The sequence below is a fragment of the Bubalus kerabau genome, chromosome 19 (genome assembly GCF_029407905.1).
Source record: "Bubalus kerabau isolate K-KA32 ecotype Philippines breed swamp buffalo chromosome 19, PCC_UOA_SB_1v2, whole genome shotgun sequence".
NCBI classification, from domain to species: Eukaryota; Metazoa; Chordata; class Mammalia; order Artiodactyla; family Bovidae; genus Bubalus; species Bubalus kerabau.
In genome coordinates, this window is record NC_073642.1 from 6832822 (window position 1) to 6856750 (window position 23929).

At 39.5% G+C, this 23929-nt stretch overlaps 1 protein-coding gene across 4 annotated transcripts in view; it reads left to right on the forward strand.

Annotated features, from left to right (window-relative positions):
* CERS3 (ceramide synthase 3) overlaps positions 1–23929 on the forward strand; it is a 156521-nt gene that overhangs the window by 24497 nt on the left and 108095 nt on the right. For all 4 annotated transcript variants that reach the window (XM_055555958.1, XM_055555956.1, XM_055555957.1 and 1 more), the window contains one exon: positions 10844–11017. In XM_055555958.1, coding sequence (XP_055411933.1) covers positions 10845–11017 — 173 coding nt within the window. In that variant the 5' untranslated portion in view covers position 10844. The remainder of the gene's footprint in view (positions 1–10843; positions 11018–23929) is intronic.

Below are 23929 nucleotides of genomic sequence, written 5' to 3' on the forward strand. Positions count from 1 at the left end.
CAGCTGCCTCCAAACACACCTGGAGTTGCTTTGGACAATAAGCCAGAGGCAAAGCCATCTCCAAGGGGGTTTCTTCCGTGCACGACAGCAAATGGCGACCCTGCTTGTACTTTTCTAGGAATTAAATATTACTGGCTCATTATTGGTGATGGACAGGGAGGCCTGGCATGCTGCAGTTCATGGGGTCGCAGAGTCGGACATGACTGAGTGACTGAACTGAACTGAACTGGCTCATTATTTGAGTTACGAAGGGGCTATTTAAGTTAGGAACCTAGATCAAGGCGTATTGCGCAGTTTTCTTAGAGCCAAGAGAAACATGGCCTGAAGAGAACAGCACCAGGGAAGGGGCTTGGCTTGAGAGAGAAAGTGACCCCGTACAGATGCCAAGTGCCTTGTTGGCATTTTAAGGGTTTATTAGCTCTGCTGGAAATTTTTCCATAATGTTTACTAACAGTGAAAAAGTATTGTCTTAGTAGAAAGTGATAGCTGGCTCATGGAGACATTAACCTATGCTTTGGAATCAGTGGAAGCAAAAATGTAGAAGCACATCTTCCTGAAATCTCAAGTCTACCCTTAATCTCTAAGCAAACTCTATATACAGCATCAGAAGGGGAAAATGAGAAGGCTCTTTCTTATTTCATTTTCAGAGGCCTTTTGTTCAGTATAACTTTAGCTTTTGTTAATTGGTATTAGAGTAAGCACATAAAGTTTGTTAGACTTTTCCATCAAGTCAGGAAGCATTAGAGAATGAAGGTTTGGCCAGTAGGAAGAACTCTAAGATTATAGGAATCACAGCTGTAGGAAGCAGTCATGACCCCTGGGGCTGAGATAGAGTACACAAGGAAGTAGCCCCCAAGGCTGATGTGCAGACTCCTTTGAAAGAGCATCAGTTCAGTCAGTTCAGTCATGTCCGACTCTTTGAGACCCCATGGACTGCAGCATGTGAGGCCTCCCTGTCCATCAGCAACTCCCGGAGTTGAAAGAGCATACAGGGTTGCTATTGGAACCAGGAGAACTGGCTGGCTATGGAACCAGCCCTCAGGAACTTGCAAGAAATTTGCTGTCTAGGGTGCTGTCAATTGGGGAGTGTTTCTTTGGAGATACTTGGCCACAAAACTCCTCAGGAAGGCACTGATGGGTTTTGCTGGCTGCTGGGGGCTCCTGGAGCCTTCATTGGAAGCACACCAGAGCCAAAAACAAAACTCTCTTCTGCAGTGTCTCTCCACCACTCCCTACTTTAAAAAGCTCCTGGGCCAACTGGCAAAGGGAAATAGGTAAAGGGGCTGAAGGGACCAGAATCATTTCACAGAGCAGGCAAACAGCATCAAAATTCAGTGACTTACATGATAAAGAATTTTGTTTCCCTTGCACATAACAGTCCAGATATGGGTAGACTGGAGCTAATGTGCTGATTGGCTTCAAAGGTTGCTCCAGGTCTGTCATCCCCACTTCCAACTGTTGGGCAGGAGAGAAACCAGGGCATGCAGCTTGGTCTTTGGGAAGATTACCCAAATCAGTTCTGTTCCTGTGTCGTTGACTGAGACATAGTCATGGATGGCCACATCTAGCCATGCTAAAGGGAGGTTAGGAAATGTTGTCTTGCATGGCAGGGCAGCCATGTGTCCAGGTTGAACTTGGGGGTTAGGTTGGGGATCTATAACTAAAAGTCAGGATGAATGGATACCTAGGACATCCTGATGCCCCTCAATGGCGTCTTCGAGGTGATACCATGTTTTTGCTACAGATCCTCAGAAATTTTCCTTTTAGTCTCTAAATCTATTCTGAATTTCTTCAAGGCTTTAAATTGATATAACTGTAAAATTCAGTATGAGAGAATTAAAATTGTTTTTTTCTTGTTGTAAGTTAATTCTTTACCTAAAGTATAGGACTTTTTTCCCCTTCTCTTCAGTTTTCTAAAGCTATAAGCCCAGGTATTTATTAACTTTTTATGCACTAACTTAGTCATAATAAATATCTTTCAGAGTTAAGTTGCTCTGTCCTTTGCATTGTCTTATCCATTTGAAAAGGCACAACTTAAAATGCTTTTAGAATTGGAATTTACAGTTGGCACAGTTCACAGGAAGCAACTAGGTGCTCATATTTTTCTTTCTGTTTTATCTTAAAGGCATAAACCAGTTGTTTTGACTGAGTTAGTAGAGTTAGTTCCAAAGAAAAAAAAATAAGACTGAAGGTAAATAAACATGTTTGCCTGACCTCCTGCACCAAATTTTAAAAGTTGTTTTGCAACTAATAAAAATGAAGTTGTACATAGTTAAATTAGATATCATTTTTGACCATAGTATAAACCCTCCGTTGATTCATTCAGCAGACACTTAGGTAGTGTCTGCTGTGTGGCAAGCTCTGGGTATACAGCAGTGAATGAGCTGGGCAAGATCCCTGCTCTTCTGGAGCTGACTTTCTTCACCAGAAAACCCTGGTCCCACTTAATCCAGCTGGTCTCCCAGTCTCAAAAACTCTCACCAACTTTCATATCCTCCAACCATAATAATACTCAAAGACCAAGAATATTGATTCAAGAGTGTCTCTCTTTCACTTGCATTGCTCAGGAATTTACTTCAGTTAAACTTATTTTCTTAACTTCCCATTTCTCATCACCATCCTGTATCTGAGCAATATTTTCTGTTCTGTAGAGACGCTTTCTTTCATTCTCCTCATATCCAAGATATATGTTCTGTAGAGCTATCTTCTCAACTAATGTGGTGTTTATAGTTGGGATTGGATTGATAGATTTCAGAAGCTGTCCAAAACCTCAGCCTGATTTAGAGTTCTTACCTCAGCAATAGTTGGAGTAACACATTTTTTCAGAATTTTACAAAAATGTTGCTTCAAATAGTGATAAACTTGTAACCCAGATGATTTTATATCTTCAAGTCCTAAGGTCAGATTTAATAGTGTGTGTCTAAAAAAGTGGCTTAGCAGGCTTCTTTCACCCTGCTGGGTTCTGTATCCATGAGGTCAGAAAATAATGAGTCATAAAAACCTACATGCATTAGATGGTTTTCCTGCAAACTACTGGCAGCTGGAGTTGAAAATAGGGTTTAAAATTTCCACAGTATTAGTGGGAAAACACAGCTGGGTTAAGATGCCACTTTCATTACTTCCCCAAAGTAAAAGGAAATAACTTCAGGTACTTTTCTTGCAAATATTTCCTATTTTTAAAAACAGCTTCAGATTTTTTATATAGGTAAAAATTGAAGTTCCTTCAGATATCCTTTTTATATAAATAGGGATTTCAGTACTTAGAGATTGTACAAAAGATGGGGAAAATGGAGTTTGAGTAGCTGATGAGAAAAAAAGGGACTGAGAATGGCCAAGGAGTAAATGAATACGTTTGCTTCCCAGAGGACTCTAAGCAGAGACTGAAGAGTTGTCAATACTCGTGGCAATTTTCAGTTGCCAGAAAAACCTAGATTTCAGCCGAATTAATAAAGACAAGAGGTGGGCTATGAGTTTGATATGATATTTAGTGAGCTTCTCAGAGTGTTCAAAAGTGAGTGAGTCATGGGTAGGGTCCCAGAATGAGATTCATTGTTACAAATGCTTAGGACTTTTTTTTCTTTTTTTTTTTTAATTTTATTTTATTTTTAAACTTTACATAACTGTATTAGATTTGCCAAATATCAAAATGAATCCGCCACAGGTATACATGTGTTCCCCATCCTGAACCCTCCTCCCTCCTCCCTCCCCATTCCATCCCTCTGGGTCGTCCCAGTGCACCAGCCCCAAGCCTCCAGTATCGTGCATCGAACCTGGACTGGCAACTCATTTCATACATGATATTTTACAAGTTTCAATGCCATTCTCCCAAATCTTCCCACCCTCTCCCTCTCCCACAGAGTCCATAAGACTGTTCTATACATCAGTGTCTCTTTTGCTGTTTTAAGCAGTAACTTGTCCAGTTTTAAAAACACAGGGATCTTTCCATCTCATTTTGTTTCCATCTAAGGATTGTTTAAATATTATGATACTTAGTTAATACAGCATCAGGTACCATTCCACTCTGTGTAGATAATATTTGTCATTCACCAAACTTTTTAAGGCTGGCTTAGGGAGGCCAGTAGCCTGTGTTAAGCTGAACAACCAAAAAACTGTTTAAGTAATGACTGAGCACAACTGTCGACTTTGAAATGTAGTATGCAGAACAGGAGCAAAAATGGGAGAGAAAGAAAGGAAAGGGGACTAGTGAGTGTCTTTTGTGGGCAAGAGAGATTGGTGGCTAACCAGATGGAGAAATTGGCAGATGCTGCAAGCTACCTGAAGTTCAAGGTTCAGACAGCTGAGTTGGAACTCTCAGTTTCTCCTAAGAGGATAAGGAAAATGCTAGGTGTATCAGTCATCACTCTTGATTATAAGCAGTGGAAGCCACCTGTTTCTTATTACCTTAAAAAAAAGACTTCACTGAAAGTGACTCACAGCACCAAAAAAGGTGGTAGGTCAAACCTGGACCACAGTAGAAACCAAGAGACCACAGCGATCAGGAAGGGCAGGAAGCCGAGAGATGACAGCTGTCTTCTCAGCAGCAGCAGCTGGGTAGAATGCCATCTGCTGCCGCACTCCCGCTTGTCCCTGTCTGCTCCAGATTCAAAGTCCATTTGGCCAAGCCCAGGCCAACAGCCAGCAGATGGAGAATTGTCCACCTTGACTTTCACAGAGGGAAAGGCATGGCACCAGATCCACACACAGTAATGACTTCCCTGCTATCATGAGGGCTGGGTGCCCTGCTCCCTCCAGAACGGCACATCTTGTATGCTACAGTCAGAGAAGGCTGACTGTGAAGGATGCCCGCAGTGCTGGAACAGGCCTGTGGCCCTAAGACGGCTGCTGAGAGGCTAAGAGAATGTGACTGGCTTCCTGCTGCTAGACTGAAACGGCAGAAAGGAGGAAAGTGCTTGTCGCAGTTTAGCCCCAGATCGCATCTCGAGAGCAGGCATGGTAGAGGGGCTGGCTGGAGGAACAGTCTGGATGAGTAAAGCCACTGCCCAGAGCTGGAATGTTGGCCTGTGGGCATCTATTGAACAGTCTGTACCAAGGGCTATCATCTGGGAAAACCACTTCTCCTTAGAGGAGTTAGTTGATTTTTGCTTTTTATTTTTTTTTTTATTTTTTTTTTTTTATTTTATTTATTTATTTTTTTTTAATTTTATTTTATTTTTAAACTTTACATAACTGTATTAGATTTGCCAAATATCAAAATGATTCTTTCCAGAAAGCCATTAACTTTAAAATCATGCTTAAGTCTGAATCTGGATATAGTCTTTCCTTCATTTACTTCTGTTTCTGAGTTCGTAGACACAGTTGTTTTTTTTTTTGTTTGTTTGTTTTGTTTTGGCTGCACTGTGCAGCTTGAGGGATCTTGGGTTTCCTGACCAGGGATTAAACGTGCATCCTTGGCAATGAAAGGTCAGAACTCTAACCACTGTACTGCCAGGGAAGTCCCCTTGGACACAATCATGACTCAGGTGAATTTGGGAGATAACTCTTAAACCCCTTAAATGAGATGATAGGAAGCTTTAACATGAAGTTCAGGCTGAGCCATGGATTAAAAGACGTAAAGGTTTAAAGGGGATGAAGCTTAGAAGGGGAGTTTTTAACGTTTTTTTTCTTTAGATGTAACTCACATACCATACAGTTCATTCATTTAAAGTGTGAAATTTAATGTTTTTTTAGTATATTCACAGAGTTATGCAATCAACACCACACCCAACCTGTGAACAGTTTCATCACTCCAAAGAAACTCTGTACCCATTAGCAGTCACTCCCCATTTCCCCCGACACCCATTTGTACACCCCAAGAAACTACTAACATGTTTCCATACATTTGCCTGTTCTGAACATTTCACATGAATAGAATCGTACAAAATATGCCTTTTGTGCCTGGTTCCTTTTATTGAGCATGTTTTCAAGAGCCATCCATGTAGTAGCATTATTGTTGCTGTTCATTTCCTAAGTCATGTCGGATTCTTTGCAGTCCCATGGACTGTGGCATGCCAGGCTTCCTTGTCCTTCACTATCTCCTGGAGTTTGCTCAAACTTATGTCCATTGAGTCATGATGCTATCCAACTATCTTTTTGTCTGCCGCCCCCTTCTCCTCTTGCCCTCAGTGTTTCCCAGCATCAGGGTCTTTTCTAACGAGTCAGCTCTTTGCATCAGGTGGCCAAAGTATTGGCGCTTCAGCTTTAGCATCAGTCCTTCCAGTGAATATTCAGGACTGATTTCCTTGAGGATTGACTGGTTTGATCTCCTTGCTGTCCAAGGGACCCTCAAGAGTCTTCTGCAGCACCACAGTTCAAAAGCATCAGTTCTTTGGTGCTCAGCCTTCTTTATGGTCCAGCTCTCACATCCATGTATGACTATTGGAAAAACCATAGCTTTGACTAGACGGACCTTTGTTGGCAAAGTAATGTCTCTGATTTTTAGTACACTGTGTAGATTTGTCATAGCTTTTCTTCCAAGAAGCAAGTGTCTTTTAATTTCATGGCTGCAGTCACCATCTGCAGTGATTTTGGAGCCCAAGAAAATAAAATCTGTCACTGCTTCCACTTTTTCCCCATCTATTTGCCATGAAGTGATGGAACCAGATGCCATGATCTTAGCTTTTTTCATGTTGAGTTTCAAACCAGCTTTTTCTTTTTTTTTTTTTTTTTTAATGGAAATATTCAAGTACCATTTTTTTTTTTTTTTAATTTTATTTTATTTTTAAACTTTACATAACTGTATTAGATTTGCCAAATATCAAAATGAATCCACCACAGGTATACATGTGTTCCTTCTTTGACCCTTATCAAGGGGCTCTTTAGTTTCTCTTCACTTTCTGCCATATTCTAAATACATGTCCCTTATCAGATCTATGATTTTCAAATATTTCCTCCCACTCTGCAGATTTTCTTTTAACTTTCTTGATGGTATCCTTTGAGAACCAAAAAGTTTGTTTGAAAACCAAAATTTCAATGAGGCCAAATTTATCTGTTTTTTATTTTTGTGGTTTGGGTGTCATAAGCAAGAAAGCTTTGCTTAACCCAAGGTCATGAAGACTTACCCCTACACAAAGAGTGTTATTCTTTTAGCCCTTATATTTAGGTCTGTGCTTCCATTTTGAGTTAATTTTTGTGTATTCTGTGAAGAAGAGATTCTTAACTCTTTTGAAGCAGCAATAATTGATATTTGGTGGCAGTACATGGAGAAATAGTAAATAATGTAGTTTTTTCTCAGTTTGAGCTACATTTTTCAGGGGATCATTTACAACTCTAAGTTCTTTCTCTCTCCCTTTATGTGTTTTTTTTTTTTGGTTGTTGGGTGTTAAAGTTACTAGGCTTTCAACAAATCTCATTTTATTGCTTGCATATTATTTAGCATGTCAGCTCCTATATAACCATTGAAAGCTATTTTTTAGTTATGTTTCACACTGGACAATTGGAGAAGGAAATGGCAACCCACTCCAGTGTTTTTGCCTGGAGAATCCCAGGGACGGGGGAGCCTGGTGGGCTGCCGTCTATGGGGTCACACAGAGTCGACTGAAGCGACTTAGCAGCAGCAGCAGCAGCAGTAGCAGCAGCACACTGGACAAAACAATCTGTACTGCCTGGAGATGCATTTTAGGAGTAAGCAAACTATTTTGTATAAAGATTATTATAATAATACCAAAACAAACTCATTGCCACTGCTATTTGTTTCCTGAGTCATAGTTTATTAAATTTGGAGCCAATAATGTAATGAACATGCTGAGGCAAACTTTTAGGAAGAAATAGATTTGCCTTTGTAGGAGTAGTTCATTCTGATGCAATGAAGGACAGAAGCCTGGAACAAGGCTTGTCTTTGATGAGAGAGACTCCTGTTGCCTGGGCTCATTTCTAAGATCTGTAGGAAGTTTGAACTTTAGTTGTAGTCTGACTCAAAGACTTGTGCCTCCTCTTGTTCTGAGCTGTATCTGACTATGCGCTTCATCATAGGTTCCCTCTCTTGATTCCGTCTTTGGTCAGGTATGTCAGATGGCCCAGGCAACCAGTGCGTTCAGTTCCCTGAATCCTCAGTTCGCTTATGGACGTGTGTTAATTCTTTCCTCCTAACAACTGTTTCATGTTCGTACTGTATCTTCCTGAGCCCGATCTAGGTCAGTTCTCACTCGGTTCTAAGCTCCCTAAAGTCCCTTTAGGATCATCCCTTTCCTTTCTGTAGCCCCCCTTCCTTTCTGTAGCCCCCAAAACTGATGGAAAGTATCAATAAATCTTCCTTGATGATCTTTATTCCACCATATTTGCACAATTTTGTGACTGTATTAATGGTGCTTATCCTCCTCCAGGGTAGAAGTTGTAGTAAAATGATTAATACATGAAAAAGAAAGCAGCCCTTCTCTCTCTCCACACAAGCCTTTCAGGTGTGGGTGTGCCTGGGTTCCTGCTACTTTGAATGTGCATGTCTCTGAGCAGTGGATGAGAAATGAAATAAAATAGGGAGTATCTCACCAGGGTTAGTTGTTTGGTTTTGGTATGGATTTTTCTGAAGGATATTGGAGTCCACACTCTGGAATTCCTCTACATCTGAAATCAGAAATCTGTAATGTCGGAACTCCACTCTCGACCTCACCTCTGACAGAGTCTTCCCAGTTTTTCGGGTGCTTAGTCTCCTTCCCACCAGACTTGTTCTTTGACCTCCAGCTGCTTGAATTTTCTGTTTTTCCCCTTGTTCTCACTTCTTTCTTGGCCTCTCTTTATTCTCTACCCACTTTGGATCTCATGTGTAATCCTGTGAACAGCATTGTTATCAGCATGTTCAGCTCCCTGATGCCACTGCTCTTTGCACCTTCCCATTTCTAACTGTATCTGCTACCTCAAACTCAGAATTGCTCTCCAGTCTTCCAGTGTCCTGAAATGTGCATCATTTAACACTGCCAGAGAGCAACCATGTGTGTGCCTGGCTGGGTTCGGGGGGCTGAAGCCCAGCTCTCATGTGCTGGGTAGAAGGGCTGAGTCTGCCCAGAGGGGACACCATCCTCTAGACAGCACAAAGACACCACGTGGGCTCACACAGAACCTAGGTTCCCAAGCAGCCTTTCTAAAATATCTGATCATTTTATTCTTCTGCATAATCCTCTTCATTGGTTCCATTAGCTAAAGCCCAAGTTCCTTAGCATGGATTGCAGATCCTCTGTGACCAAGTCTGAACTGTCTCACCAGGCTTTTGATGACAGTCACCGTATGGTTAATTACCCAAACTGGGACACTTCTGAAAGGAAGGGGCACTGTTAGTAATTATGGCAGGACAACAAGCTGAGGCTCTGGGCACCTGTGTGTGACCAAGCATCCCACACCTTGGATTCTTACAGTGTGGCTGAACCACACTGCTGGTGATGTTCCATGGGCACTGGGTTATTTATCAGTCAAGAGATTTTGATAAAGTTATTTTGACTACCCTGTAGTGAATCTGAGGACATTTTTACTTCTTTCTCTGATTAACTATTGAATGATGAGGTCAAAACATCCTCAAGAGCAAAATGTCAAGATTAAAACTGTCATAGCACAAATGATGGGACTGGAGCATCTATATGTTCTATATTTCTAATTACTTGATCAGTGTGCTTTCTTTCCTTAGAACTTCTATTTCCTCTTTCCCATTTTCCTCCCTTTCTCTGATTTATTTCCATTTATTGTTCAAGGCTTCCCTGGTGGCTCAGGGGGTAATGCGGGAGACCTAGGTTCGATCCCTGGGTCAGGAAGATCCCCTGGAGAAGGAAATAGTAACCCACTCCAGTATTCTTGCCTGGAGAATCCCATGGACAGAGGATCCTGGTAGGCTACAGTCCATGGGTTTGCAAAGAGTCAGACACGACTGAGCAACTTCACTTTACTTTGCTTCACTTCACTGTTCAAGACATCTCAAGGGTCACCTGTCCCAGTGATCTTTCCCTGACATGTCCTGGCTGGGCTTGGTGCTGATTGTGTTCCACAGCACCTGCTGTGTGTGCATGTGTTTAGTCACTCAGTTGTGTTCAACTTTTTGAGACCCTGTGGACTGTAGCCCTCCAGGCTCCTCTGTCGATGGGGGTTCTCCAGGCAAGAATGCTGGAGTGGGTTGCCATGCCCTCTTCCAGGGGATCTTCCCAACCCAGGGATTGAACCTAGGTCTCCCGCACTGCAGGTGGATTCTTTACCATCTGAGCCACCAGGGAAGCCTACAGCACACTGTTTTATTGTACCACAAACCTGTTTTATTGCACCTAAGAAAAAAAAAAATGTGTCAGTCATTCAGGCCTGCCCTGCCCACAGAATATAAGGTCCTTAGGGGAAGAACACTGGATTTTTAATCTTTGCATCCTCAGTGCTTAGCACAGGGCTTGACAAATAATGGATCTCTGTAAATATTTGTTGACATGGAGTAATTTAAATTCTTCATTGTAATACAAAGTTAAATATACTTATCCTTTATCTTCTAGAGAAATTCTTAGGATACCTACTTGGAGATTTTATGAGGCTGGCCTTTGGCATGTTGAAGTTGTAGAGATTATTGTTAAACTAATTTTCATATGATAGAAATATATAAGAGGAAGATACATTCTCATAATAGTAATGTATGTTGTGCCAAGAGTATGAACAGTGGTGTGTAAACTTCAGTTTTCCATGCCATTACCAAAACTGTTCTGAGAGTTTCTGCAGAATGATACCTGTTTAATACAATGAAGAGCCATGACGTCCATTAAATAATAGTACTTCGTTCTTACCCTCTGTTCAGAACTCTCTAGCTTAGGTATTTTGAGTAAAGGTGTCAGTGTTGTCTCAGTTTTAAGTATTTGTTTTATAAGTCTAATATATTCTTCTTTCATCTTTTTAGAATGTTTCAGACATTTAAAGAATGGTTTTGGTTGGAAAGATTCTGGCTTCCTCCAACAATAAAATGGTCAGATCTTGAAGATCACGATGGACTCATCTTTGTGAAGCCTTCTCATTTATATATGACCATTCCATATGCTTTTGTCTTGATAATTATCAGACATTTTTTTCAAAAGTAAGTAATGTTTGTGTGTCTTTCCTCTCCATCCCTCTTTGCCCCACCTCTAGAATAAAGGATTTTGGTAAGATCCTTAAAGAATCTTAATCTGTTGCTCAGAGGTCACCACTAATGGGCGCTCATGAAATCACATGCACACTAAATGTTGTCTAGAAACTGAACAAATAAAAATCAGAAATTCTGTCTCCACAAGTACATTAGTTTCACAGTGAAGAAAATTGAGATTGAGAAAGGTTAAGGATCACAGAGCTTATTAGTGTCAATGATGGTGCAAGAACTTAGCTTATCTTCCACGTACCATGTTGTCTGACAACAGACATGCGTGCCTATGTCCTTTGTCAGCAGTATTAGGAGAGTATAACTAGCGGATGCATTATCATTTTAGAATGGCTATAAAATAGCAGAAATGGCTCATTAAATACCAAACAACATTGTTTTATAGCATAGTTTAAAGGTTTATTGAAAATTTTAACAGCAAGCCTTCATTCCAAAGGATAAAGAAATCAAAGAAAAAATATCAATTTGCTTTCTCTGAAAAAGTGACCTTTTTTTTTTTCTTAATTTACTTTAAATAGATATTACTTCCAACCTTTTTATTAAAACTGTACTAGTGTCATGGTAACTGAAGATAAATGTTCATCTATAATTTTGGTAGTTGTCTCTATTTCAAAAAATTGTTATTAGCACATTAATTTTTTTTGGAGCAAAAGAATATTCAAATGTCAAGAGTTGGATAAGCTTAAAACAGAATCCCCAGTAGCTGAGTTGGTAAAGAATCTGCCTGCAGTGCAGGAGACCCTGGTTCTCCTGGGTTCAAGAAATTCAATTCCTGGGTCAGGAAAATTTGCTGGAGAAGCGATAGGCTACCCACTCCAGTATTCTTGGGCTTCCCTTCTGGCTCAGCTGGTAAAAAAATCCATCTGCAATGTGGGAGACCTAGGTTCGATCCCTGGGTTGGGACGATCCCTTGGAGAAGGGAAAGGCTACCCGCTCCAGTATTCTGGCCTGGAGAATTTCATGGACTGCGTAGTCCATGGGGTCGCAAAGAGTCACATTCGACTGAGTGACTTGCACTTTCACTTCACTTTCACTTTCTTTCAAGACAAAATCTGATAAAGATCATTTTGTCCAAGACTAACTGTGGTGCAGATCGTACGTTTATAACCATTTGCAGGGTTCTCATCCCAAGGGTTTGACCAACTCTGTTTCATGGATTGTCCAAGAGGTTTCTATACAAATAACAACTTTACTTTGGCCAGCCATGTGCTATTGATAGGGGGAAGAAAAGAAAGCGCTTGATACCACTAAACTCTAGCTGAGAATGCTTGATAGTGTTTTCCTTTTTGACAGTTAACTCCGCTTTTACTCACATGTTTGGATTTGTCAAAGAATGCCTAAATTAGGATTGTGCTGCTGCACTTGTAAATTAGCAAATTACTCTGCTGTCCTGAAATATTTGCTTTTCTTGAGTAGTGTCTGATGAGCTTTGAACTTGACATCCAGGTTGTACACTTGCAGATTTCCTACTTTGGTGTGGACAGCTCCATTTTCAACGTTTGATCAGACAGTGAACTAGAAAAGTGTTTTGCTTGCCAAAGCAGCATAGCTGAGGAAGACCAACTTGCTGTGTCCTGGTCTTGGCCTCTCCAGCAGTTATCAGGAAGGAATAAAATCTTCTTTTAATCCTTAGGGCCATTCTTACTTCTTCTCAAGGGGTTAAGTATAGTCTTTCCTACCCCCTTATACCTTTAACTCCCAATAACTCACCCTTAGTTTTTTCCATCCCATGACACTACAGAAAACTGTGTTGCTCCACTAATCTCATATCTCTTTTTTTTTCATATCTGTTTTAATGCAAAAGAAGGAAGGAAGATTTAACATGACAGCAAGATCATGCTTTTTGAAGTAGAAATTTATATTTTTTCAGGGCTTTTATGTATTTTTCATTAGATTAAACTGCTTAGATCATAAGATATTACTTACACCTTGCATTTGAATAGAAGCCTATAGTTTAAGAGATATATAAAATTATAAGTGGTATGATCTCAGTCAAGAAAATGAGAGCTAAGTGAGCTGGCCAAGGTCACATGGTTAGTAGGTAAAGAGTAGACCTGAAACTTGAGCCCACAAGCTGTGACACCAGATTCAGGGTTGCTGAGTTTTTATTTTCCCCTGAACCAGAACTTCTAGGGCTTTCACAATGAAATACTCCTGATAGCAAAAGAGAGTAAATTGATATCCTTTGGGAATATAGAAATGGCTTAAGGAGATGATAGCAAATATGAACTTTCCTATCAAAACTTCATGTAAACTTGACACCATGTTTCAGCATATCCTGTGATATCACAAGAAAGCTTCTTTCTTTTGTCCTGCATTATGTTTGTGTTATACCTCCTCATTCTAGGAAGTGACCTGGAGTTTTGATTTGTCTGGCTCATTTTTATCTTAGCTAGGAGCCATTCAAAATGAGAAAGGGCCCTTCCCAGAAAGGAGTACAGAGACCAACAGATGAAGAACAAATAAGTAGATCATTTGAAAGTTACTGACATTTGCTTTGTATTTAGACTTTCTTTTCCTTACAAGTTTTAATTTGTGCCTTATGCTTTGATATTTTGGGGGGGAGGGGTCTAGAATAGCAGTTACTAACTAGTACATCCAGATTATTCTATACATCCTTCTTTGTGTCTGAAGTATGATTTAGAGGGGATCTAAGCTACTCAAATTTAAGTACATGTGGAATAAGCACATTATCCCCGAGTAAATTATGGCCCTGGAAGAGTCCAGGGCAAGAGTAAGGGTGGTAAAATCAGAAGGTAAGCTTTTTTTCTTTTACTTTTATAATTTTGTTTATTTATTTTGTCTGTGCTGGGTCTTCATTGCTTTGAGGGCTTTTCTCCAGTTGTGGCAAGCAGGGGCTACCCTCCAGTTGCAGCGCACAGCGGTGGCTTCTCTTGGACTCTAGGGAACTCAGGCCTCAGTAGTTGCAGCACTCATGGGCTCAGTAGTCGTGACTTGTGGGCTCTAGAGCACAGGTTCAGTAATCGTAAATGGTCTTAGTTGTTCCACGACATACAGGATCTTCCAGGATCAGGGGTTGAACTTGTGTTTCCTGCAGTGGTAGGCAGATTCTTTACCACTGAGCCACCAGGGAAGCCCTTTTCTTTTACTTTTAATGATACAATGAGTAGATTTCTGGCCTCTGCCATTTCCACTGAGCAACATGAGGGCATTAAGGGTTCTTTAAAGAAGGGTAGGTGTAGCAGTTTACAGGAATTGAAAAAGGATTGTTACTATCTTCAGTTGAAAGTCTCAAAATATATACCTTGGACTTAAATGTTTTCTGGGACTTGCATTGCTTCAGATCTGTGTTCTTTCATATAAAACCTTCTGATTAAACTCTGATCATAGAGCCTTTCAATTCTCAGGAACTAGGAATCAATCTTAATGGCAGTAGGCTGTTGTTTCTGTCTAGGAGAAGTATTTAAACTTCACATGCTTAATAAATGCCTAGGCTTGCCTTCTTTTTTATTCCATAAAAGAATATTGAAAGAAAAAGTATGTGTGGGGTGGTGCTCTGGGACTGCTCGGCTTTTGGCTCACAGGTGGCTGTTGTAGTGCCAAGTGAAGAGGTGTCTGAACGAGGCATCTGAAGGCGCAGCTGTGCAATAGGAGCAAGCCTGCGACTCATGCCCTGGTGATTAACCTAACTTTGAACTGTTTTACATGGCACTAGAAGTTCACATTCTCTTTTCTTCCTGTGAGATTTTTCCCTTCTATTCCATATCAATACAATGAAAGTTCAGGCAAGTTCATGTCTAAGGTCCTTATAGAGCTAAGACCTGTCATTTCCTTCCTTTTTTAAGTTCAGTTTATCAAATATTTATTGTGTTTCTTTATTCTCTCCCTTTTTAAAATAAGTTTTTAATTAAGCACCTATTCATATTTATGTATTACTTACATATGTATAAGTGAATACATAAGTAAAAGGTGAATTGATTGTTTAGATTCTTTTGAAAAGAAATATAATGCTAAAGTAGCAAACTGTACTTATATACGTCCTCTGTTTTACTGAAAATGTTATTTCTGTTCTTGAAGCCTGGACATGTTAACAAACAGGACTATTATTTCTCTTTCTTCTTTAAATTAATGCTTTGACTGTAGATGTTTTCCTCATATCAGCAAGTATGTTATAGATATGTATTTTTATCCATTGTGTATGCTTATCTCTCACATGACCCTCAGAGGGAAATGTTATACTTTATTTGGCTTTGAAATGTATGGGCCATTTCCAGGAGAACTTAGGCCATCTGGAAGTTAGATTGACTTATACATTTTATCCTGGCTTCCTTGGTGGCTCAGATGGTATATAATCTGCCTGCAATGTGGGAGACCCAGGTTCAGTCCCTGGGTCACGGAGATCCCCTAGAGAAGGGAATGGCAACCTACTCCAGTATGCTTGCCTGGAGAATCCCATGGACAAAGAAGCCTGGCCAGCTACAGTCTACTGGGTTGCAAAGTGTTGGACACGACTGAGCAGCTCAACACTAAGGCTAACTAATACATTTTATCAGAGTATTTTCATAAAATTTAATTTTTTAATTTTTGGCCATACCATGTAGCATATGGGATCTTAGTTCCCCAATCAGGGACCAAACCTATGCCCCCTGCATTGGGAACTTGGAGTCTTAACCATTGGACTGCCAGGGAAATCCCAAAAATTTTTATTCAATTCCATGGTTATAAAAATGAATTTAAGGGCCAAATGATCATTCATAACTAAATTTCCAGCATTTAATTACATACAGAAACTTCTGAATACTAGAATAGCCTGACCTATCAGACAATGGAGCCTTTGTTAGAACTAAGGGAAAAATAGGGACATGTGATTTTTAATCAGCTTTACTGAGGTATGATTTACATATAAGAAAGTTCATCCGGAATTTGATGCATTTTGACAAATGCATGTAACTATCGCCACAATTATAATGTAGAAGATTTCAATTGGCTGAAAACATCCCTGTACCCTGTGTAGTTAATTCTCTTCCTACCTACTGCCTCCTTGCAATCACTAAAATGCTTTGTCAGTATAATTTTCCTTTTTCTAGGATTTCTTATAGATGGAATCACATAGATTATAGTCTTTTGTGTCTGATTTCTTTCACTTAGCGTAATGCTTTTGAGGTTTGTTTTTTTTTCCTGTCATTATATGTATCAGTGATTCTTTGTCATTGCTGAGTAGTCTTTCAACATATTGCTATACTGAAATTTATTATCCTTTAACTAGTATGGAAATTTGGATTGTTTACAGCTTTGGCCTTTTACAAATAAAGCTTCTGTGAACATTTGAGTAGAAGAATTTGTGTAGGTATATGTTTTTATTTCTCCTGGTAAATAGCGAAAGTGTTCTTCAGAAGGCATTGTTAATGCAAATATAAATCTATACAATAGATTATTTGGCAATAAAAATGAATGAACTTCAAATGCATCCAGATACATTGATGGATCTCAAAAACATTACTCAATGAAAGAAGCCAGGCACAAGCAACCACAAATTATATGACTCTATTACATTAAATATCCAGAAAAGGCAGTTATAAAGATAGAAAGTAGAGTAGTGATTGCCTGTAACAGGATTGACAGGGAGCAGGGATTAAAGTAAATATATATGAGGTATTATATTGGAATTATGAAAATGTTCTAAAGCTGATTCATGGTAATAATTGTACAACTTGGTAAATTTACTAAAAAAAAATCACTGAATAGTATACTTGATATGATGAATTGTATGATATGTAAAAATGCATTAATAGTTATTTTTAAAAGATGTCGATAAAATGGAGCGGTAAGTCAGTTTAGAAAATCTATACAAGACATTTTGTATATATTTGATGAGGGACTTAGAGTCAGAATGTGTAAAGAACTCATAACTCAATAACAGACAAAAAGACCTGATTTTTTTAAATGGCTGAAAGTTGGAGCAGCAATCTCACCAAAGGAGATGTTAATAGCAACTAAACACATAGAAGATGTTCAATACCATTAATCATTACCAAAATGCAAAGTAAAACCACTATGCACTGGAAGTTAACAAAAATGTCAGAGTAAGGATCTCTGAAAATTTTCTCCTTCATAACATCAGGAAACTAGCAAAAACTGTCAAATTAACTTTTCAGAATTCAGAATTAACCAGAGGCTTGCAGCAATCCAGAGAGTGTTATTGAAAAAAATACAGCTGACTGTTGGAAAGAGCAGCAAGCTTTGTGGCATTTTAACTTGCCCTATTTCTATACTTACCTTTCCTCCTCTCTGATAGCTTTGAAAAACCAACAACCCACGATTTCAATGGAAACCAGCAGCCTGGTGACCACTGAAGGAAGCAGAACAGAGTTGGAGCTCCTTCAAACCATCATTCCCAGAGAATTGTCATTCTCTGACCTGTCTGTTGGTTCCTTGAAAGGGCACTACTCATAAACTGTCTTTATTTCCCTTTTCCCTTGGGGAGAGAAGAGGTACTTGTCTGAAACAATTAGAGATAATTGATTAACTTTGGAACTGCCTGAGGGTAGTGGAAAAGGAAAGATATACCCATTTGAATGCAGAGTTCCAAAGAATAGCAAGGAGAGATAGGAAAGCCTTCCTCAGAGATCAATGCAAACAAATAGATTAAAACAATACAATGGGAAAAACTAGAGATATCTTCAAGAAAATTAGAGATACCAAGGGAACATTTCATGAAAGGTGGGCACAATAAAGGACAGAAATAGCATGGACCTAACAGAAGCCATCCCCATGGAAAAGAAATGCAAAAAAGCAAAATGGCTGTCTGGGGAGGCCTTACAAATAGCTGTGAAAAGAAGAGAAGTGAAAAGCAAAGGAGAAAAGGAAAGATATAAACATCTGAATGCAGAGATCCAAAGAATAGCAAGAAGAGATAAGAAAGCCTTCTTCAGCGATCAATGCAAAGAAATAGAGGAAAACAACAGAATGGGAAAGACTACGGATCTCTTCAAAAAATCAGAGATACCAAAGGAACATTTCATGCAAAGATGGGCTCGATAAAGGACAGAAATGGTATGGACCTAACAGAAGCAGAAGATATTAAGAAGAGATGGCAAGAATACACAGAAGAACTGTACAAAAAAAAATCTTCATGACCCAGATAATCACGATGGTGTGATCACTGACCTAGAGCCAGACATCCTGGAATGTGAAGTCAAGGGGGCCTTAGAAAGCATCACTACGAACAAAGCTAGTGGAGGTGATGGAATTCCAGTTGAGCTATTCCAAATCCTGAAAGATGATGCTGTGAAAGTGCTGCACTCAATATGCCAGCAAATTTGGAAAACTCAGCAGTGGCCATAGGACTGGAAAAGGTCAGGTTTCATTCCAATCCCAAAGAAAGGCAGTGCCAAAGAATGCTCAAACTACCGCACAATTGCACTCATCTCACACGCTAGTAAAGTAATGCTCAAAATTCTCCAAGCCAGGCTTCAGCAATATGTGAACCGTGGATTTCCTGATGTTCAAGCTGGTTTTAGAAAAGGCAGAGGAACCAGAGATCAAATTGCCAACATCCGCTGGATCGTGGAAAAAGCAAGAGAGTTCCAGAAAAACATCTATTTCTGCTTTATTGACTATGCCAAAGCCTTTGACTGTGTGGATCACAGTAAACTGTGGAAAATTCTGAAAGAGATGGGAATACCAGACCACCTGATCTGCCTCTTGAGAAATCTGTATGCAGGTCAGGAAGCAACAGTTAGAACTGGACATGGAACAACAGACTGGTTCCAAATAGGAGATGGAGTTCGTCAAGGCTGTATATTGTCACCCTGTGTATTTAACTCATATGCAGAGTACATCATGAGAAACGCTGGACTGGAAGAAACACAAGCTGGAATCAAGATTGCTGGGAGAGATATCAATCACCTCAGATATGCAGATGACACCAGCCTTATGGCAGAAAGTGAAGAGGAACTAAAAAGCCTCTTGATGAAAGTGAAAGTGGACAGTGAAAAAGTTGGCTTAAAGCTCAACATTCAGAAAATGAAGATCATGGCATCTGGTCCCATCACTTCATGGGAAATAGATGGGGAAACAGTGGAAACAGTGTCAGACTTTATTTTTCTGGGCTTCAAAATCACTGCAGATGGTGATGCAGCCATGAAATTAAAAGACGCTTACTCCTTGGAAGGAAAGTTATGACCAATCTAGATAGCATATTCAAAAGCAGAGACATTACTTTGCGAACAAAAGTTCGTCTAGTCAAGGCTATGGTTTTTCCCGTGGTCATGTATGGATGTGAGAGTTGGACTGTGAAGAAGGCTGAGCGCCGAAGAATTGATGCTTTTGAACTGTGGTGTTGGAGAAGACTCTTGCAAGTCCCTTGGACTGCAAGGAGATCCAACCAGTCCATTCTGAAGGAGATCAGCCCTGGGATTTCTTTGGAAGGAATGATGCTAAAGCTGAAACTCCAGTACTTGGGCCACCTCAGGCAAAGAGTTGACTCATTGGAAAAGACTCTGATGCTGGGAGGGATTGGGAGCAGGAGGAGAAGGGGACGACAGAGGATGAGATGGCTGGATAGCATCATTGACTCGATGGACGTGAGTCTGGGTGAACTCCGGGAGTTGGTGATGAACAGGGAGGCCTGGTGTGTTGCTATTCATGGGGTCTCAAAGAGTCGGACACGACTGAGCGACTGATCTGATCTGATTGAACAGAAGCAGAAGATATTAAGAAGAGGTGGCAAGAATACACAGAACTATACAAAAAGACCTTCATGACCCAGATAACCATGATGGTATGATCACTCACCTAGAGCCAGACATCCTGGAATGTGAAGTCAAGTTGGCCTTATGAAGCATCACTATGAACAAAGCTAGAAGAGGTGATGGAATTCCAGTTGAGCTATTTCAAATCCTGAAAAATGATGCTGTGAAAGTGCTGCACTCAATATGCCAGCAAATTTGGAAAACTCAGCAGTGGCCATAGGGCTGGAAAAGGTCAGTTTTCATTCCAATCCCAAAGAAAGGCAATGCCAAAGAATGTTCAAACTACTGCACAATTGTACTCATGTCACATGCTAGAAAGTAATGCTCAGAGTTGCCCAAACCAGCCTTCAACAGTACGTGAACCATGAACTTCCAGATGTTCAAGTTGCATTTAGAAAAGGCAGAGGAACCAGAGATCAAATTGCCAATATCCATTGGATCATCAAAAACCAAGAGAGTTCCAGAAAAACATCTACTTCTGCTTTATTGATTACACCAAAGTCTTTGACTGTGTGGATCACAACAAACTGGAAAATTCTTGAAGAGATGGGAATACCAGACCACTTTACCTGTCTCCTGAGAAATTTGTATGTAGGTCAACAAGCAACAGTTAGAACAGGACATGGAACAACAGACTGGTTCCAAATTAGGAAAGGAGTACAAAAAGGCTGTATATTGTCACCCTGCTTATTTAACTTCTACGCAGAGTACATCATGTGAAATGTCGGGCTGGATGAAGCCCAAGCTGTAATTAAGATTGCCAGGAGAAATATCAGTAAACTCAGATATGTAGATGACACCACCCTTATGGCAGAATGTGAAGAAGAACTAAAGAGCCTCTTGATGAAAGTAAAAGAGGAGAATGAGAAATTTGGCTTAAAACTTGACATTCAGGAAACTAAGATCATGGCATCTGGTCCCATCACTTCATTGGAAGTAGATGGGGAAACAGTGGTAACAGTGACAGACTTAATTTTCTTGGGCTCCAAGCTATGACCAGCCTAGACAGCAGAGACATTACTTTGCCAAGAAAGGTCTGTCTAGTCAAAGCTATGGTTTTTCCAGTAGTCATGGATGGATGTGAGAGCTGGACTATAAAGAAAGCAGAGCACCAAAGAATTAATGCTTTTGAACTCTGGTGTTGGAGAAGACTCTTGCGAGTCCCTTGGACTGCAAGGAGATCCAACCAGTCTATCCTAAAGGAAATCAGTCCTGAATATTCATTGGAAGGACTGATGCTGAAGCTGAAGCTCCAATACTTTGGCTCCCTGATGGGAAGCTGACTCATTGGAAAAGACCTTGATGCTGGGAAAGATTGAAGGCAGGAGAAGAAGGGGACAATAGGGGCTGAGATGGCTGAATATCACCGAGTTTATGGACATGAGTTTGAGGAAGCTCCAGGATGTGATGATGGCCAGGGAAGCCTGGTGTGTTGCAGTCCATGGGATGGCAAAGAGTTGGACACAACTGAGTGACTGAAGTGAACTGAACTGAGGATAGTGGATAATTAATGGGTCAAACAATAAACAAAAAGCTTTCCTTTTTAAAAGATAAGCTGGGAAATATGTCCATAGGGGATTTTGAAAAGCTCTGACATACTCTTGGAAGTTAGAAGGCCACTTGAATTTGTAGAGCTATGGGCATGCCCAGGGCCACCCACATGATCAAGAAGTATGATCTAGAAGTGAGTCCAAAGCTCTCACCTCTGGATGACCTTAAGGCTTTTGCAAACAGGAAGTGAAGGCTAAGGCAAAGTTGTCCACTGCCTGGTTGAGTGTTGAAGGTGTGCCCTGAAGTGTACACGAGCCCCTTAGCAAACACTGGAAGATTTATTGGTTCCAGGCATTTAAGGACATCTCTGTCTAATTGTTAGTAGACCACTAAGCTAACCTAATAAAGACTTTAGTGCCCACACATAAAGAATATAGACTTTACAGATCGGATTTTAAAAGTAAACAACAAATGGACAACAAATAGCACGAACAACAACAAACTCTGAAGAGGGGGATATTCTGATTTCCAGAGTTGCCACATTATATTAGTAAGCATGTCTACTTTTAAGCAAAAATTATGACATGCAACAAAATAAGAAAGTATAGCTCATACACAGGAAAAAAAATCCAGCAGTCAATAGAGTGTGTCCCCTACAAAGCCTGGATGTTAAACTTATTAGACAAGACTTTAAGTCAACTATTTTAAAAATGTTCAAAGAACTAGAGAAAACCATGCTTAAAAACTAAGGAAAGAAATGTCTCACTAACTTAAGAATATCAGTAAAGAGATAAAATTATAGATTATAAAAAGAAATCAAATAGAAATTTGGGACTTGTTAAGTATAATAACTCATATTAAAAATTCACTGGAGGGCCTTAACAGCATTTTTGGGCAGGGAGAAGAAAGAGTCAGCAGTCTAAGGAATAGAAAATAAAAAGAATACAGAAAAATGAAGAGCCTCAGAGACCTGTGGGCCCTGATGAAGCATAACAACATATATATAATGGGAATTCCAGAAGAAGAGGAGGAAATGAACAGGATAGAAAATATTTGAAGAAATAGTGGCTAAAATTTCCCCAAATCTGATGACACACATTAATCTGTAATTTGGGAAACTAGTCAAACTCCAAGAAGAATAAGCTTAATTAAAGAAATTCATATCTAGATATATCATAAGCAAACTGTTGAAAGATAGAATCTTGAAAGCAAGGAGAGAGAAGCATATTATCACATAACAGTGATCTGTGATAATATTGAGTTGATTTCTCATCAGCAACCATGGAAGCCAAAGGCAGTAGGAGGACAAATAATAAGGAAAAAAAAAAAAACTGTCAACCATGCAAAATTATCCTTCAAAATGAGAGAAAATAAGACATTTCCAGATAAGCAAAAACTGGAAGAATTTGTTGCTAAGCAGACCTGCCCTATGAGAAATACTAAAGGGAGTCCTACTGACTGAAAGCAGAGGATGCAGACAGTAACTTGAATCCACATGAAGAAATAAAGAGCACCAATAAAGGACCCACATAAGAAATAAAAGGAATAAATGCATTTGTTTTGGTAATATGTTTTACTCCTATCTGATTTGAAAGACAGCTGCATAAAGTCATAATCATAAATGTCTGTTGATGGGAACACAATTTATAAGTACATAATTTATATGACAGTAGCAGTGCAGAGAGGGGAGGTAATGGAGTTTTGTATAGTGCTTAAATTGTTTACTATTAATCTGAATTAGAAAATTATAAATTAAGATGTTAACTGTAATCCCTAGGTAATCCCTAGATTAACCACTAAGAAGATGATTTTTAAAAATAATAAAAAAAAGAGAAGGAATTAAAAGAATACACTAGAAAATATCTGTTTAACACAGAGAAGATAGTAATGGAAGGATAGAGAAACAAAAAATCATAAGCTGTATAGATAGTAAATAGCAAAGTGACAGATATAAATCCTGTTTTATCAGTAATTAAGTGTAATTTGCATTAAATGTAAATGAATTAAATACTCCAACTAAAAGACATAGATAGGAGGACTGGATAGAAATATTATTATATGATCCAACTATATAATTTCTATGAAAGACTCACTGTAAGTTCAAAGACATAAATAGGTTGAAAGTGAAAGAATAAAAAAATATATATCATGCTAGCAATAACCAAAAGAGAGCTGGGATGGCTATACTTTATCGTTGTTGTTTAGTCACTAAGTCGTGTCCGTTTCTTTGCGACTCCATGGACTGCAGCCCTCCAGGCTCCTCGTCCTTGGCTATACTAATACCAGACAGTTTAACAGCCTTTGAATAGTTGCTGGAAACAAAGGATATTTTATACTATAAAAGGGTAAACATATCAAGATGATATAACAATTATAAACGTATATGTACTTAGCAACATAGTCCCCAAAACATGAAGCAAACAGAATTGAAAGGAGAAATAAACAATTCAACAATAATAGCTGTAAACTTCAATACTCCATTTTCAATAATGGATAGAACAACTAGGCAGAAAATCAACAAAGAAATAGACTTGATCAGTGTTATAACTGAACTAGACCTAACACACATCTATAGAGCACATCACCAATAACAGCAGAATACACATTCTTCTCTTGTGCACGAGGAACATTCTCCAGAATAGACCAT